Source organism: Dreissena polymorpha, chromosome 9, assembly GCF_020536995.1.
Source record: "Dreissena polymorpha isolate Duluth1 chromosome 9, UMN_Dpol_1.0, whole genome shotgun sequence".
Classification (NCBI taxonomy): Eukaryota; Metazoa; Mollusca; class Bivalvia; order Myida; family Dreissenidae; genus Dreissena; species Dreissena polymorpha.
In genome coordinates this window covers 7,017,409-7,031,043 of record NC_068363.1, presented here as the reverse complement: position 1 = coordinate 7,031,043, position 13,635 = coordinate 7,017,409, and the positions used below count along the sequence as shown (strand labels likewise).

At 35.2% G+C, this 13,635-nt stretch overlaps 1 protein-coding gene across 1 annotated transcript in view; it reads left to right on the top strand.

Moving 5' to 3' along the window:
- The first annotated feature begins 81 nt into the window (after positions 1 to 81).
- The window catches only part of LOC127844719 (CD209 antigen-like protein E), a 50,715-nt gene continuing 37,161 nt past the window's right edge, over positions 82 to 13,635 (top strand). The window contains exons 1-2 of the mRNA XM_052375148.1: positions 82 to 124; positions 851 to 924. Coding sequence (XP_052231108.1) covers positions 82 to 124; positions 851 to 924 — 117 coding nt within the window. The remainder of the gene's footprint in view (positions 125 to 850; positions 925 to 13,635) is intronic.

The window sequence follows — 13,635 nt, the reverse complement described above, 5'->3', positions numbered from 1 at the left end:
CTGTATAATAGTGTGGGTGTTCGCACTAATTAGAACCTGGCCTCCATGTGTCACGTGTATATCAGATGGGCCATTTGATTCATGGTCGTTAAAGATAAACAGGACATCACCGCCTCTGGTCAGAGTGAGTAGCTTACTCTGTATAGTTGGTGATGTAGATGATGTGCCCCTTGGAACTCACGGCGCAACTGTGTACTGTAACACAAATTGGATTAATGTTTTTACTTTTAACAAATTTTACTTAATAAAAAAGTAAACTTATTTAGTTTGATGTGTTTTTTTCCTATTAGGAACAGGTATCATTATGTTGATAGTTGAAAAATACAGTGCTAATGTTGGACATGAATGCATGACATTATTAACCTTAACGTTACATATTGGTTTTGAGTTCCATACGAAACTTAACTTAACAGTCAATAGCTAAATATTTAACTTGTTAAATAAAGGCAATAAGGGGCTTAATTACTAAAGGAATTTTTATGTATCTAATAAACTTAGGGAGAAGTCTAAGTTTAATGATAGGTACAATTGAATGATTATGGGGTAATGTAACTCTATAAATACCAAGTGTGCTTTGAGAATATCTAGTTATCATCCGACTGTCTTTAAACAAAGGCAAGTTATCATTATTTGCAGTTACACTAAACGACGATAAATACAACACGCATTACACGTATTACATGTTAGGATTAAGATTGGGTAATCATTGTAACACATACTGCCAATCGTTGGGGTTTAAACCGGCTTAACGTATCACCGAAGAATCGCACGTCAACAACATCAGTAATCATTAGGCGCGTGCTGCAACGTACCTTTCATACTACATGATGTATTTTCATACAACTTGCAGATAAGATTGCCACTCAGCGTGTACTGTTAAAGTGCCGTACCGGATGTGACATACATGAACAGATCACCCGGGCGGTGGGCAATATCTATGCATGCATGTTGTAAAACAACAGACATGCGTTTCACCAGCCTACTATTTGACGAATTGAACCTCGTGAAGTTTGTTATCATCATCACTCACCGTAACACCCATTATGCTGTTAGTGATTTGACACATTTTACGTGGAAATGCAGTCATGCTGCAGTAGTCGAGAATATTGTATTGCTGATCAAGAAGCTTAACATTCATACATCCTTGACCTGCAGCAATTATATGACCATCGGGCAAAACACAGATAGATGGAAAAACGCCTTTTCTAAAGATATCAAATTCTTTTTATTAATCTCATGCAGATCTTTCACCGCGAATTTTCGGTTTGGAAAATCTTCAAGATATTTTTCAGACTGCTGAATTGTGTTAAGAAACTTGTGATTGGCTATAAAGGACAGTGCTTTCGTGTTTTGTAAATGTCAAGATTTTTATTTAAGCCAAAAATTCTTTGTCAACTATTTGATGAATTCGTTGGGTTTGGTTTAGGTTATTCAGATGATGTTTGGTGTTTTACAAAATCTAAGGAATAAGAAAGGAAACATCTTCTGTAAGAGGCTTTTACGAGTTAAAACTAATACTTTTAATGCATATGTTTATGGTGAGTTAGGAAAATATCCTCTCTTTATACAGAGATACATACGGATAGTACAATTTTGGTTTAAAATAGCAGCCTCTGATAACATAATTCTCAAAACTGTATATAAAAAACATTGGAGTATCATATTGCGCCAGAGTCTGCCGAAATTGGATTTATGACAACAAGAAATTATTGGGTTATTACGGGTTCAATTATGTCTTTAACAGCGTTCATGATAACAATGTAATTGTTTTAAACTGATTTTAAATCCAGAATTATAGATGCATATAAACACAATTGGTAACTTACACTAGAAGATAGTTCGATGTTAGACATTTATAGAACATTTAAGTCAAATCTTGAATATGAGAATACCCTAGAATAGTTTCGAAAAATTAAGATTTTATTTATGCCGATTAAGCTTATCGGTTCGCCCCCTTCGTATACAGACTGGTAGATACACTGGAAACACTATTGCTAGACAATAAATATATTGTCTTTGTTGTAATGCCACGGATATTGAGGACGAATATCATTTTGTATGTTTTTGTTCAACACTTGTTGATATTAGAAAGAAATACATAAATAGTATTTTTATAATTATCCATCTGTTGTTAAGTTTGTACAGCTGCTGCAATCAATCAATAGATCTAAACTAAAACAACTTTGTTTATTTGTGAAGTAATCGTTGAGTATCAGATAGAATTTTTTACACTTGTTTTTTCTGTGAATGTACATGTTGACTTATTTCAATACCAACCACATGTGATGTCGACGATGTACTTTGTGCAATTCAAATAAAATGTCTGTCTGTCTGTCTTCACCATGAGGAGACGGCTGGTGGACGGCTTGTCGTGTGTAGTATCCGTGTCCCTTTCTAAAGGCCCCAGACATCACAGGTTAAATTGTGTCATAATCCAGCTTGTCCGAACTCTATCTGCTTCGTTCATCCGATACTTTTAAAACACATTGTTCACAATTTGGAGACCGCGTGTTGATTGTAAGATGCATGTCTGTCAAAATGTCAAGGTCACATATAGGTAAAAGGAAGAATTTGGGCATGATGCAGATGGTTTTGACTGTAATTATTTGATTCATTAGTTTTTTTAATAAATAAAATTACACCAACTGTGCAGCATGTGGAGATGGCATGTCGCTCGAAAGACGTGATTCCCTAGATAGAAGGGCAAGATTAAGCTAAGAGGTTAAGTGACAGGTCCAATATAGGCATGATGCAGCTTGTCCGGACAAAATAACATCCTCATTCATTAACAATTTTACAGTAACTATTGTGTGACAAGTTGAAGTCAGCGTATCGCGCGTCAGCTGTGTATCCATAGCTTATTGGTCAAGGTCATACTTATAAGTCAATATTTCATTCGGTAATCCTCCAGCTTGTTCAGGTTGAAAATTCATACTTCATCGGAAAATTGCTAAAATAACGTGCCGTAAAATTACATGTTCATCTTTAAGTAACGACGTGTATTTGCAAGGCATTTGTCCCTAGCCCAAAGATCAAGGTCAATACTCAAAATACGGCCATTATACAGCTTTTGCAGACTTAAATTACTCAAACATTGAATTTAAATTACTGTTCTCATATTCTCACCGTGCTGAGAGCATATTTATCCGTGACGCATGTGTCACAATGTAAAGGTCATACACATTTTTAAATAATTACAGAATGAAAAAAGTAGTTACTGTATTGACAACGGCCTCGAAACCCTTTAGCAGACTGACTTGAACCACACAATTGTTAAATGCTTATGGGTAGTGTTTAATCAATAAGGCTAATAGTAAGTATGCTCTAATTTCTGAACTTTGACCCAAATAAATATCAAATGTATGGTGGCATCGAACTCCATTTCTATGCCCATTACGGTTCAAAATATATTTCGTACTTTTTATATTCTTCTGTTGATTTTTTAAGTTTAAACATATTTATTTCGAACAAGCATTTTTATGCAAACAATTTCATACAACATTTATATTAAATTATGACATGTTTGAATGGGATGAGAACGAAAGACAAAGTCTTATATGGTTCTTCTCCCTCGCCTTGAAATATACACAGTTGCATGATTAAGAACGAACATAATTGGATTACAAAATAATAAATCTAGAAACATAATCAGCAAAAAGAGGAACTTCGATGACTGAGTGTCTCTTTATAAAGGTAAATAGATGAGAGTTGGAAGGTGTAGGAGTTAAAGTGGGCGAGGTTTGGGAAAAATAGGAAGAGTTTTTTAAGGAAACTGTAGCAAGTTTACGTATCAAATCGCTTACTCTCGATAATGAATTTATGAACTTTATCAGCTATATTGGTATTTGTTAAATAGTCATGAGTGTCGTATCCATATAGAATAGCTTCGATGCATGGGGCGGAATAAATATATCTTATTTGTTAGTTCTCCGCGAATATGTGCATACTGATTGCATTCGAGAAAGTAATGTGATGTCGTTTCATGGAGTCCACAGAGACACAGAGGTGATGTGATGATGTTGCGACTGAAGAGATGTTCATTTAGGGTGCTACAATTTGTTCTTAAGCGCGTATGCAACATTTGAGAGCGTCTCGCGCCGTACGAGAATAAAGGATTTGGATTCCATTCAGATAAAGTAGACGGTAGGAACGAATTTGAATACAGTGATGTTCGGGTCTGAATTGTTTGAAGATTTGAAGCATTTCTGAGAGAGTAATTACTGGCTGACCCAACTGTTGCGGGCAAGAGGGATTGTAAGTAAGTAGGTACATTACTAGAGTTCATTTAATACATTAGTATTAATTTATGTTTGCGTTTTCGTTGACTAATAGATTCCCATCCTAGCTCATTGTAAAGATCTTCTAATGAGACTAGGCGCGTGCATCCAGATGTTATTCGCGCGGCTTCGGTTCGAATTTTTTCTAGTTCATCTTTTTAATATTGTGTACAATTATCAAAAAGAACATCTGAATACTCAAAAATTGGTCTTACAAACGAAATATATATTTTCTCAGGAGTTTTTCGGTCAAGAATTATTTTTAATCGACGCATTATATGAACTCTTGTCCATGCATTTTCTTTTATAAAAGATATATGCGCATGCCAAGTACAGTCATTAGACATAAAGACACCTAAGTGTTTATGGACATTGACAATAGGTATAGTAGTGTTCTGCATGGTTAGCGATGGGTGAGATGGTTTATTAATTTTACGAGATATAAGCATTGATTCGGATTTTGATGGACAAAAGGATACAAGCCATTTGTCAGCCAGCTTGAGATTTTGTCTATGTCTGATTGCAATACAGCTGCAGTATCGTTAGGCGAGTTAACAACCATGAAGAGACTAGTATCATCAGCAAATAAATGAATGTTTGCTTGAATGTCAACGATTATGTTATTTATGTTGACTAGAAACATAAGTGGTCCTAGAATAGAGCCTTTGGGGACTCCGGCGAGAATTTCAATAGGACTTTAATGCGCGCCCGGTAAGATTACTGTTTGCTTACGATCAGAAAGATAATCGCACAAAAAAGATAACAGATTCCCTTGAATGCCTGCGTGATGTAGTTTGTATAATAGTCCTTTGTGCCATACTTTATCAAAAGCTTTACTTATATGTCAAGAGCTCGGAAAAATGTATTGTAAATATATGTAAGCTGATTCACTGTCGAATCGCCAGGCAGGAAGCCAGACTGAGTTGGCGCAAACAATGAATTTGAATGAAGAAAATTAAAATTATGTTTATGTTATATTCTCTCAAAGACCTTTTCAATAGTATTTAACAATGATATAGGTCGATAGTTAGACGCTACTGATGGATCACCCTTTTTGGAAATATGCATTAGCAGCTTCCCAACAAGAAGGCAGTTTTTGAGTATTAAGACAAGAATTGAAAAGATCACACAATGGGTAGCTCAATTGATACATTGACTCTTTAAGGATTCTATTATCAATACAATCAGGACCGGATGCTTTTCCTAGATTAAGGCATTTGATTGAGTCAATTACTTCTTCCTGTGTAATATGAATATTATGAAGAATGTTAACGTTTGAGTTGTTAATAGGTGGAAGGTTGTGTTTGCTTTCGTCGATTGAACATTGGCTAGAAAAATACCTATACAGCATATCAGCTTTGCATGAGTCATTTGCTACAAAGATACGTTCTTGATCATCGAATAGTGGTGGAATTGAAGTATTTATATTAGTAGGGATGAATTTTCGAAGTGTTTTCCACCAGTCTATAGCATATCACTATTTGATTGTTTAGCTTTTCTATATAGACGTTTTCGTTGTCGGATTGTTTTCTTTATATGTTATTATTAAGCCAAGCAAGGTCGCGAGAGCGTATTCAGAAATATTTGTTAGGAATACATGAACCTGCAATTTGTGAAATTGTTTGGTAATGTTTTCTGCATAAATATCAACATTATCGCATTAAGAAGATCCCAATTGGTAAATGCCATTAATTGTCCTAGGTTTGAATAGTCTCCAATGTCGTAACGCCAGATATGTCGAGAAATGTTTTACATAAAGGGTTTCTAAAGTTTAATCTTATAAAAACAGGACAGTGGTACCGAGTAGACTGGTCTAAGAGCGGCAGGTTTGTTCCAGAGAGCAATACTGAATTGGGATTAATTACAAAGATAAGGTCAATTATGGAAGATGTATGTTCAGAATAGTGTGTTGGCTCGTGAATAAGTTGTGTTAAGTCATATTGTAGACATAATTCGTTAAGTTTTCTTGCTGATAATTCGGCGAGAGCATTATATTATAATCACATGTTATAATTATATCATTTATAAGCGTTTCTCTAGTTGGTCCTATATAATTTTCAATTGAAAGCATATACGATCTATCCGCACTAGGTGGTCTATAAAACACGCCTAAAAGAATGGATTTATTTTTTGATGGGAAGATTTCAATCCATATAGATTCTACATTGTTTGATTCGAGATCATGTCTCCGTTTGAAAGCAATTGTTTCATTAACGTATATAGCAACACCTCCATGAGGGTCAAATGGGCGATCCTTGCGAATAGGCTGGTGAAAGCCGTCGAAAAGAATATCAGTAGATGGGATAGAACTATTTAACCATGTTTCAGTAAAACCAATAATATCATATTCACGTAGACCTGTGTATAGAACCTCTAGTTTTTGCATAATACTTTGGATATTGAAATGAACAAAGCTTAATCGGCTAGTTGCTGAAGAATTGTTAATGGATGAAGAATTGTTTGTATCATTGTTAAAAGAGTCATCAAACGAAGTAGGCCCTGGGTTTGAATGTATATCACCTGATCGTAATAAGACTATAGAGATCCAGCAACATGATAAAACGATCAAGAGACATTTAAGAAGGCCCTTGAGAAATATAATATCATTATGTGTGTGTTTTCCTATCGGAACACGTTTACGTGGGTGTTCAACACAACACTCATTGAAATGTTCATAGAATGGTATACATTAATTTGTAATGAGAAGAGGCTAATAACATTTAGCCATAATTGGCATTCATAAAATACGTGTACGAGCAGTGGAAAAATAGCTGGTGATTTATAAGCAATCATGACAGCGTTGCATGGTTTCTGTTTATGTACATAATAGTGATATGTTCCAAGGATTCCGAAGACAAGATGGGCATGAAACGCTGACATGGTACGTTGATTGCATTTGGTGATGCGATCATACTTCGACGAGACTAAAGTCACAAATTGGCTACGCTGTTTGCTACAGGACGGCGACAAATAAGAATATAATATTTGAGAGAGAAAAGAAAGTAGAGATGCAAATAGGCAGATGAAAAAATATGATGATATGTTTGGTATCATTATGATGATATGTGAGGAAATGTTGGGTTTATACATGACAACATGATAATAACCTAGAATTATCACCTAAGCATTGAACCAGTACACATGCAAAAGGAATCATTTTTAAAATTAAAGTATTATGAGCATGCAACTCATTAATATGGATAGCGTCTGCATATCGATAGTAATCTACAAAATCGTGCAAACAAACATCTATAAAAATGTACAAGCACTTCGTAACTGGATGAAATATTGTTATAACATAGTAAACAGTAATATAAACTGTTATACAGTACAGCAGTAGCTAAAATAGCAACTAAACGAACACACAAAGCACAAAATAGTTACATATGGACAGTGGTTGTGCATTGAATTGTCCATTTTACAGTTTATTCGTATATGACAAGTTTGTCATTACACGTACGCACACATACAGGCACGCAAACACGCACGCACACACATACAATACAAGTTCACATTGCTTCAGGTGCATCATTGCATAAGTCTTTTACATAAAAGACTTAATACGATGCCGTACCCGATAATAATTATTCAATATTCAACAAACATTGTATTGACAGCTCAACGGAAACTTATACACGTCACTGTACGCAAAGACCCTAAACACAGAAGAAAACGAAAGGTTAGAGTGCCGAAGTGTAGTTTGTAAATGTGTTGACGTAAATTACAAGTGGATGATCAAGAATCATTAGGTCATGATCATTAAGGACACACACAGTTATTAGTCGATTTCTGAATCATTATGCCGTAAATAATATTTTACCCAGTTTTATAATTTTTACTTTTCGTGCGTTATTAAAAAATATCTTAGAAAAATTTAAAAGATTTTACTATATGCAAAAGGACAAAGTTATATAGGATAATAAACTATAATTTATTTTGTATTAAAATGTACTGTATAAAGTGTTTCACATGATAACACTGTTATAATATTTGGCGTACCAATAAAGCTTCTTATTAAAATAGGTTACTGGAAATGTAGTTTGTTTTCGTAGTGTGAGATATGTCAAAATAAATTACAGAAATCAGCAGTAAAACAAGTTTTTTCATGATGTAGAGCTAGATAACGGGATTTACAGATTAACTCGGAGCTTAGATAAGGAAATACGTGTTGAATAGCGCAACAGTAACGCTAATCCCGTGAAGTTCATGCTATTCAATTAAAACATTGTATGCTGGACATACACTGCACAAAAAAGTTCAGTAGCATTTATTTATAATTTTCTAACTCGATTTTACAAATGATGTTTGATCTTAGACTGACCGTTTTCCAACACCCGAATGAGAAATGTGCCATCTGCAGGCCAGGCACTTTCAATTTCTTTACTTTTGCCAGCCCACGCGCGACAAACAACAAATGTGCACGATGCTGGGTTAGGTCCTCATTGATGAAAACCGAGAGTGTTCGCTGTTGGACTTCAGATTTCGTCGTTGGGAAAACAGTTTGCTCGGAAACTTACAAATTTCAAAATGATTGGTCGAGATCGTCGCCCTCCCGGTTTTCCGGTTCTGTGTGAGCGATCGATTTCGTCTATTTAAAAACGTCAGCACCTATAGACTTACATAGGTTCATAACGACACCATCAGTACCTTCGTTCGGGTTTTCAGTTTCCGGAATACCAAAGATGCGCAAGCTGTTGCGTCAACTATACTGTTCGCTCGCATCCAACGTATTTTCTACCTTTACCAGGCGCTCTGTTAGAATGCGGTTTTCACTTTTAAGTGATTTATTTTCAAGTTCAATGCATTCTATACTTTTGGAAAGTCCATCCACTACCCGAGTAATGATTGTTTCAATCATACTCTTGATTTGGATTGAGAGAACGTTATTGATGGCCTCTTGGACGATTATTTTGATGGCCTCATGTTGGTGTCATCAAGAACAACATTACCAGGATGTTCAACTTCGGCCATACTTTCAAATGTGTAGTTGAAATCACCATCTGAAACGCTTGCACTCGCAACCTCGGTTTTTTTATTATGCTCAACCTGGTCCTCTGGAGTTGACAACAGCGAAATAGTCCCCTTGGTTTTTGCAAGCAGTATTGGGGGTTGAGGAAAAGCAGCTCATTATAGGCGGGCGCTTTTTTCTATTTTGAACACTATTGATTTGGATAATGGGGTGAGCAACAGCGTATATGCTGCAGGCTATGCTTATTGTTTATTTCTAGAAATGAGGTCAGCTGTTACATCTATATATAGTTTGTAGCTATAGAGTAGCTCATAACAAAAAACAGGTTTACTCACTACATTAATTGCTTGCTTCCATCCTTATATCCACTGTTTCATCAAATTTAAATCACTAAAATCATTCTAGGTAACACACTCAATCTTTTCACACCCAAACACATATTGTAAAAACGTCACATCATTTATGAAAATAATAAAAAAGCCAACAGTCGATTTTGAAAACAAACCATATGTCCGCCACCGGAAACGAATGTTGATTGAGTACGATAATACCATATTTTTTGTCAAAAAACATCTTCTTTCGCGAACCTTATATAGTTATCATATGTTTTGTGGGCGATGTACACTTTCACTTGAAAGAAAGTTAAACTTTTATCATATACATAACGTCTAAAGACAATAAACTCCACAAAGAATTGCTTACTCGTCCACATTAGTCCTATATAACATAAGGTACTTTGGTCGTACTGTGTTCCAATCGGTTTTACCGTAGAAGACTTGGTTGATGCAAGACCAGAACTACTGTATAGTGATGATGGTGGTGATGTGCTAAAAAACTTGAGTTCGGATGAAGGTACTGTGATGACATTGTGTATGTAGGTAGCTAACCTGAAGACCTTAATAGAAAAAGAAGAAGATGATGGTGGTGGTGGTGATGATAATGATGATGTTGATGATTACAATGATAATGATAATGTTGATTATAATAATGGTGCTTATGGTGCTGATGATGAACATGCTGCTGCTGCTGATGATGATGCATATGATGATGATACATGTGTTGGTTTGTATGATGATGATGCTGATGATGATGCAGATAATGGTGGTGATAGCGTATTATGTTGCAAACACGAATTACTTATTAAATCGCTCTTTCTTTTAACGGCAAAGATAAAACACACATGTTACATCTGCGTAGTTTTCCGACCAGTGAACTAATTATTTCACTTTAGCGTTAACATAAATTGTACAGAGATCATTGTCAACCATGAAGTCGAGCAATTTAGGACTGTCGATTTTGGCACTGCTATCAGCGATTCTATCTTCAGGTAAAATAGCTTTGAATGTTTTTACTCATGTAGCATTAGTTGCTTGCATTCACGTACGGTATAATAGGAAATAAGTTGAAAAAAATTTACACTTTTTTTATAGATATTATCGAAAAGAAATAAATATAGTATTATTTTCGTTTTATTTTTCGCCTAGAAAACCAATAAAACTTATTTTTATAGCAAGTATATACGATTTTAATGTCAGCATTTTATTATCTCAATCGTAAGCAAATACATTAATATGCACGGGTTATTTTAATAAAATGAATTCACTATCTCATAAAGGTACCATTAATGAAATGTTGTTCTAATTCAATTTAAAACGCAATATTAGCTCCGATAACGACATGGTTCGACTGAACAGTGAAACTTATTTGTACTTGAATCAAATTCTTACATCTTTCATTATCTGGTACTTCTTCTTGTAAACTTTTTTTTTTCATTCATCAATGTGTAGTATATACTCGCTTTAAGTCAAAGATGTCATGAGAATGTTGTGTCCCAGTTTGCATGTCCGCCTAGTAGGTCATTTAAAGCGAGATTATACGATTTTGTCAAATATTTATTAATTTATATAAAATGTGTACAAAAATTATTATACATATATTTCAATATTAGCTAAAATAAAAGTTTAGAAGAACATGTGTCGATAATGCGAAATAAGCCAGATGTTTAATACGTGTGTGAAGTTAGCCTATTTAGCCTATTTAGCCTATTTAGCCTATTTAGTACATAGGTTGAAACAAACATCCTATTTAGCCTATTTAGCCAATTTAACAGCCTCTTCAGCCTTTTTAGCCTATTTTAGCCTATTTAGCCTATTTAGTAAATAGGTTGAAACATACATCCATTTAGCCTATTTAGCCTATTTAACAGCTTTTTCAGCCTATTTAGCCGATTTTAGCCTATTAAGCCTATTAAACAGCCTTTTCAGCCTATTTAGCCTATTTAGTACATTAGTTGACACAAACATCCTATTTAGCCTATTTAGCCAATTTAACAGCCTATTCAGCATTTTTAGCCTATTTTAGCCTATTTAGCCTATTTAGTAAATAGGTTGAAACATACATCCTATTAGCCTATTTAACAGCTTTTTCAGCCTATTTAGCCGATTTTTAGCCTATTAAGCCTATTTAACAGCCTTTTCAGCCTATTTAGCCTATTTAGTACATTAGTTGACACAAACATCCTATTTAGCCTATTTAGCCAATTTAACAGCCTATTCAGCATTTTTAGCCTATTTTAGCCTATTTAGCCTATTTAGTAAATAGGTTGAAAATACATCCTATGTAGCCTATTTAGCCTATTTATTAGCATTTTCAGCCTATATAGCCTATTTAGCCTATTTTAGCCTATTTAGCCTATGTAATAGCCTTTTCAGCCTATTTAGCCTATTTAGCCTATTTAGTACATAGGTTGAACATACATCCTATTTAGCAAATTTAGCCTATTTAACAGCATTTTTAGCCTATTTAGCCTATTAAGTACATAGTTAACAGCATTTCCAACCTATTTACCCTATTTAGCCTATTTAGTACATAGGTTGAAACATGCATCCTATTAAGCCGATTTAGCCTATTTAACAGCCCATTTAGCCTATTAGTATATAGGTTGAAACATACATACTATTTTGCATATTTAGTCTGTTTAGCCTATTTAACAGCATTTTCAGCCTATTTAGACTATTTAGTATATAGGTTTAAAACATACATCCTATTTAGCCTATTTAGCCTATTTAACAGCATTTTCAGCCTATTTAGCCTTTTTAGCCTATTTAGTACATAGGTTGAAGCATACATCCTATTTAGCCTATTTAGCCTATTTAACACCATTTTCAGCCTATTTAGCCTATAACGTACATAGTTAACAGTATTTTCAGCCTATTAGCATATTTAGCCTATTTAGTACATAGGTTGAAACATGCATCCTATTTAGCCTATTTAACAGCCTATTTAGCCTATTTAGTATAAATGTTGAAACATACATGCTATTTAGCCTATTTATCATATTTAACAGCCTTTTCAGCCTATTAGAAAGTTTAGAACATAGGTTGAAACAAACATCGTATTAAGCCTGTTTAGCCTATTGAACAGCCTTTTCAGCCTATTAGCCATAGCTTGAAACATACATCTTATTTAGCCTATTGATCCTATTTAACATCCTTTTCAGCCTATTTAGAAAGTGTAGTACAAATGTTGAAACATACGGTACATCCTAATTAGCCTATTTAGCCTATTTAATAGCATGTTCAGCCTATTTAGCCTATTTAATACATAGGTTGAAACATACAACGAACAAGAGTTATCCCCCGGAAGGAGACCTAGTGCACGCTGACCAGCCGTCGACTGCCCATCGGGCTGAACTAGTTTCGGCCGGGACTTTTAATTAGGATCGGCCCCGTGCATGCAGCCTATTTAGCCTTCATCTCGTATGCGTCATTTCCCAGTGAGCGGGTATGCCCCTTTAAGGGCCCCTTTCGGACGAACAAGAGTTATCCCCCGGAAGAGACCTAGTGCACGCTGACCAGCCGTCGACTGCCTGTCGGGCTGACCTAGTTTCGGCCGGGACTTTTAATTAGGATCGGAGCCAGGTGCAACCTATTTAGCGTATTACGCGACATTTTTGCCTGTGGGAAATATAGGTTTAGTGTAACCATTATTGACCCATACGCGCATGCGGGGCGTTTTGGCTCCCGGATTCGTCCGCGTATGGGCGTTTTGGCTCCCGGTTTCGTGTTTAGTATTATTTCTTCGCGCATGTAAGCTGGCTCTCGGATTTTTTTACTGTTATTTTTGCGTTGCTATTGCCGAGTTCTTGACAAAATTAAGTGTAGTTCATGATGTGCAATTGGATATATTTATCTAACTTAATTCAAAAGACCAATTTAACAAAATATACGTGCAACATCGTGCACTCTGTCACGCCTTAAGACATGTATGTTTCAGCATTAATGTGATAATGAGTGATGATCCTGTTCAGATATTTGGTTGTTACGTTACATCTCAACGAATCAGGGATACGAATAATTATTCGGTAATAAATTAGACTATCGCACGGTG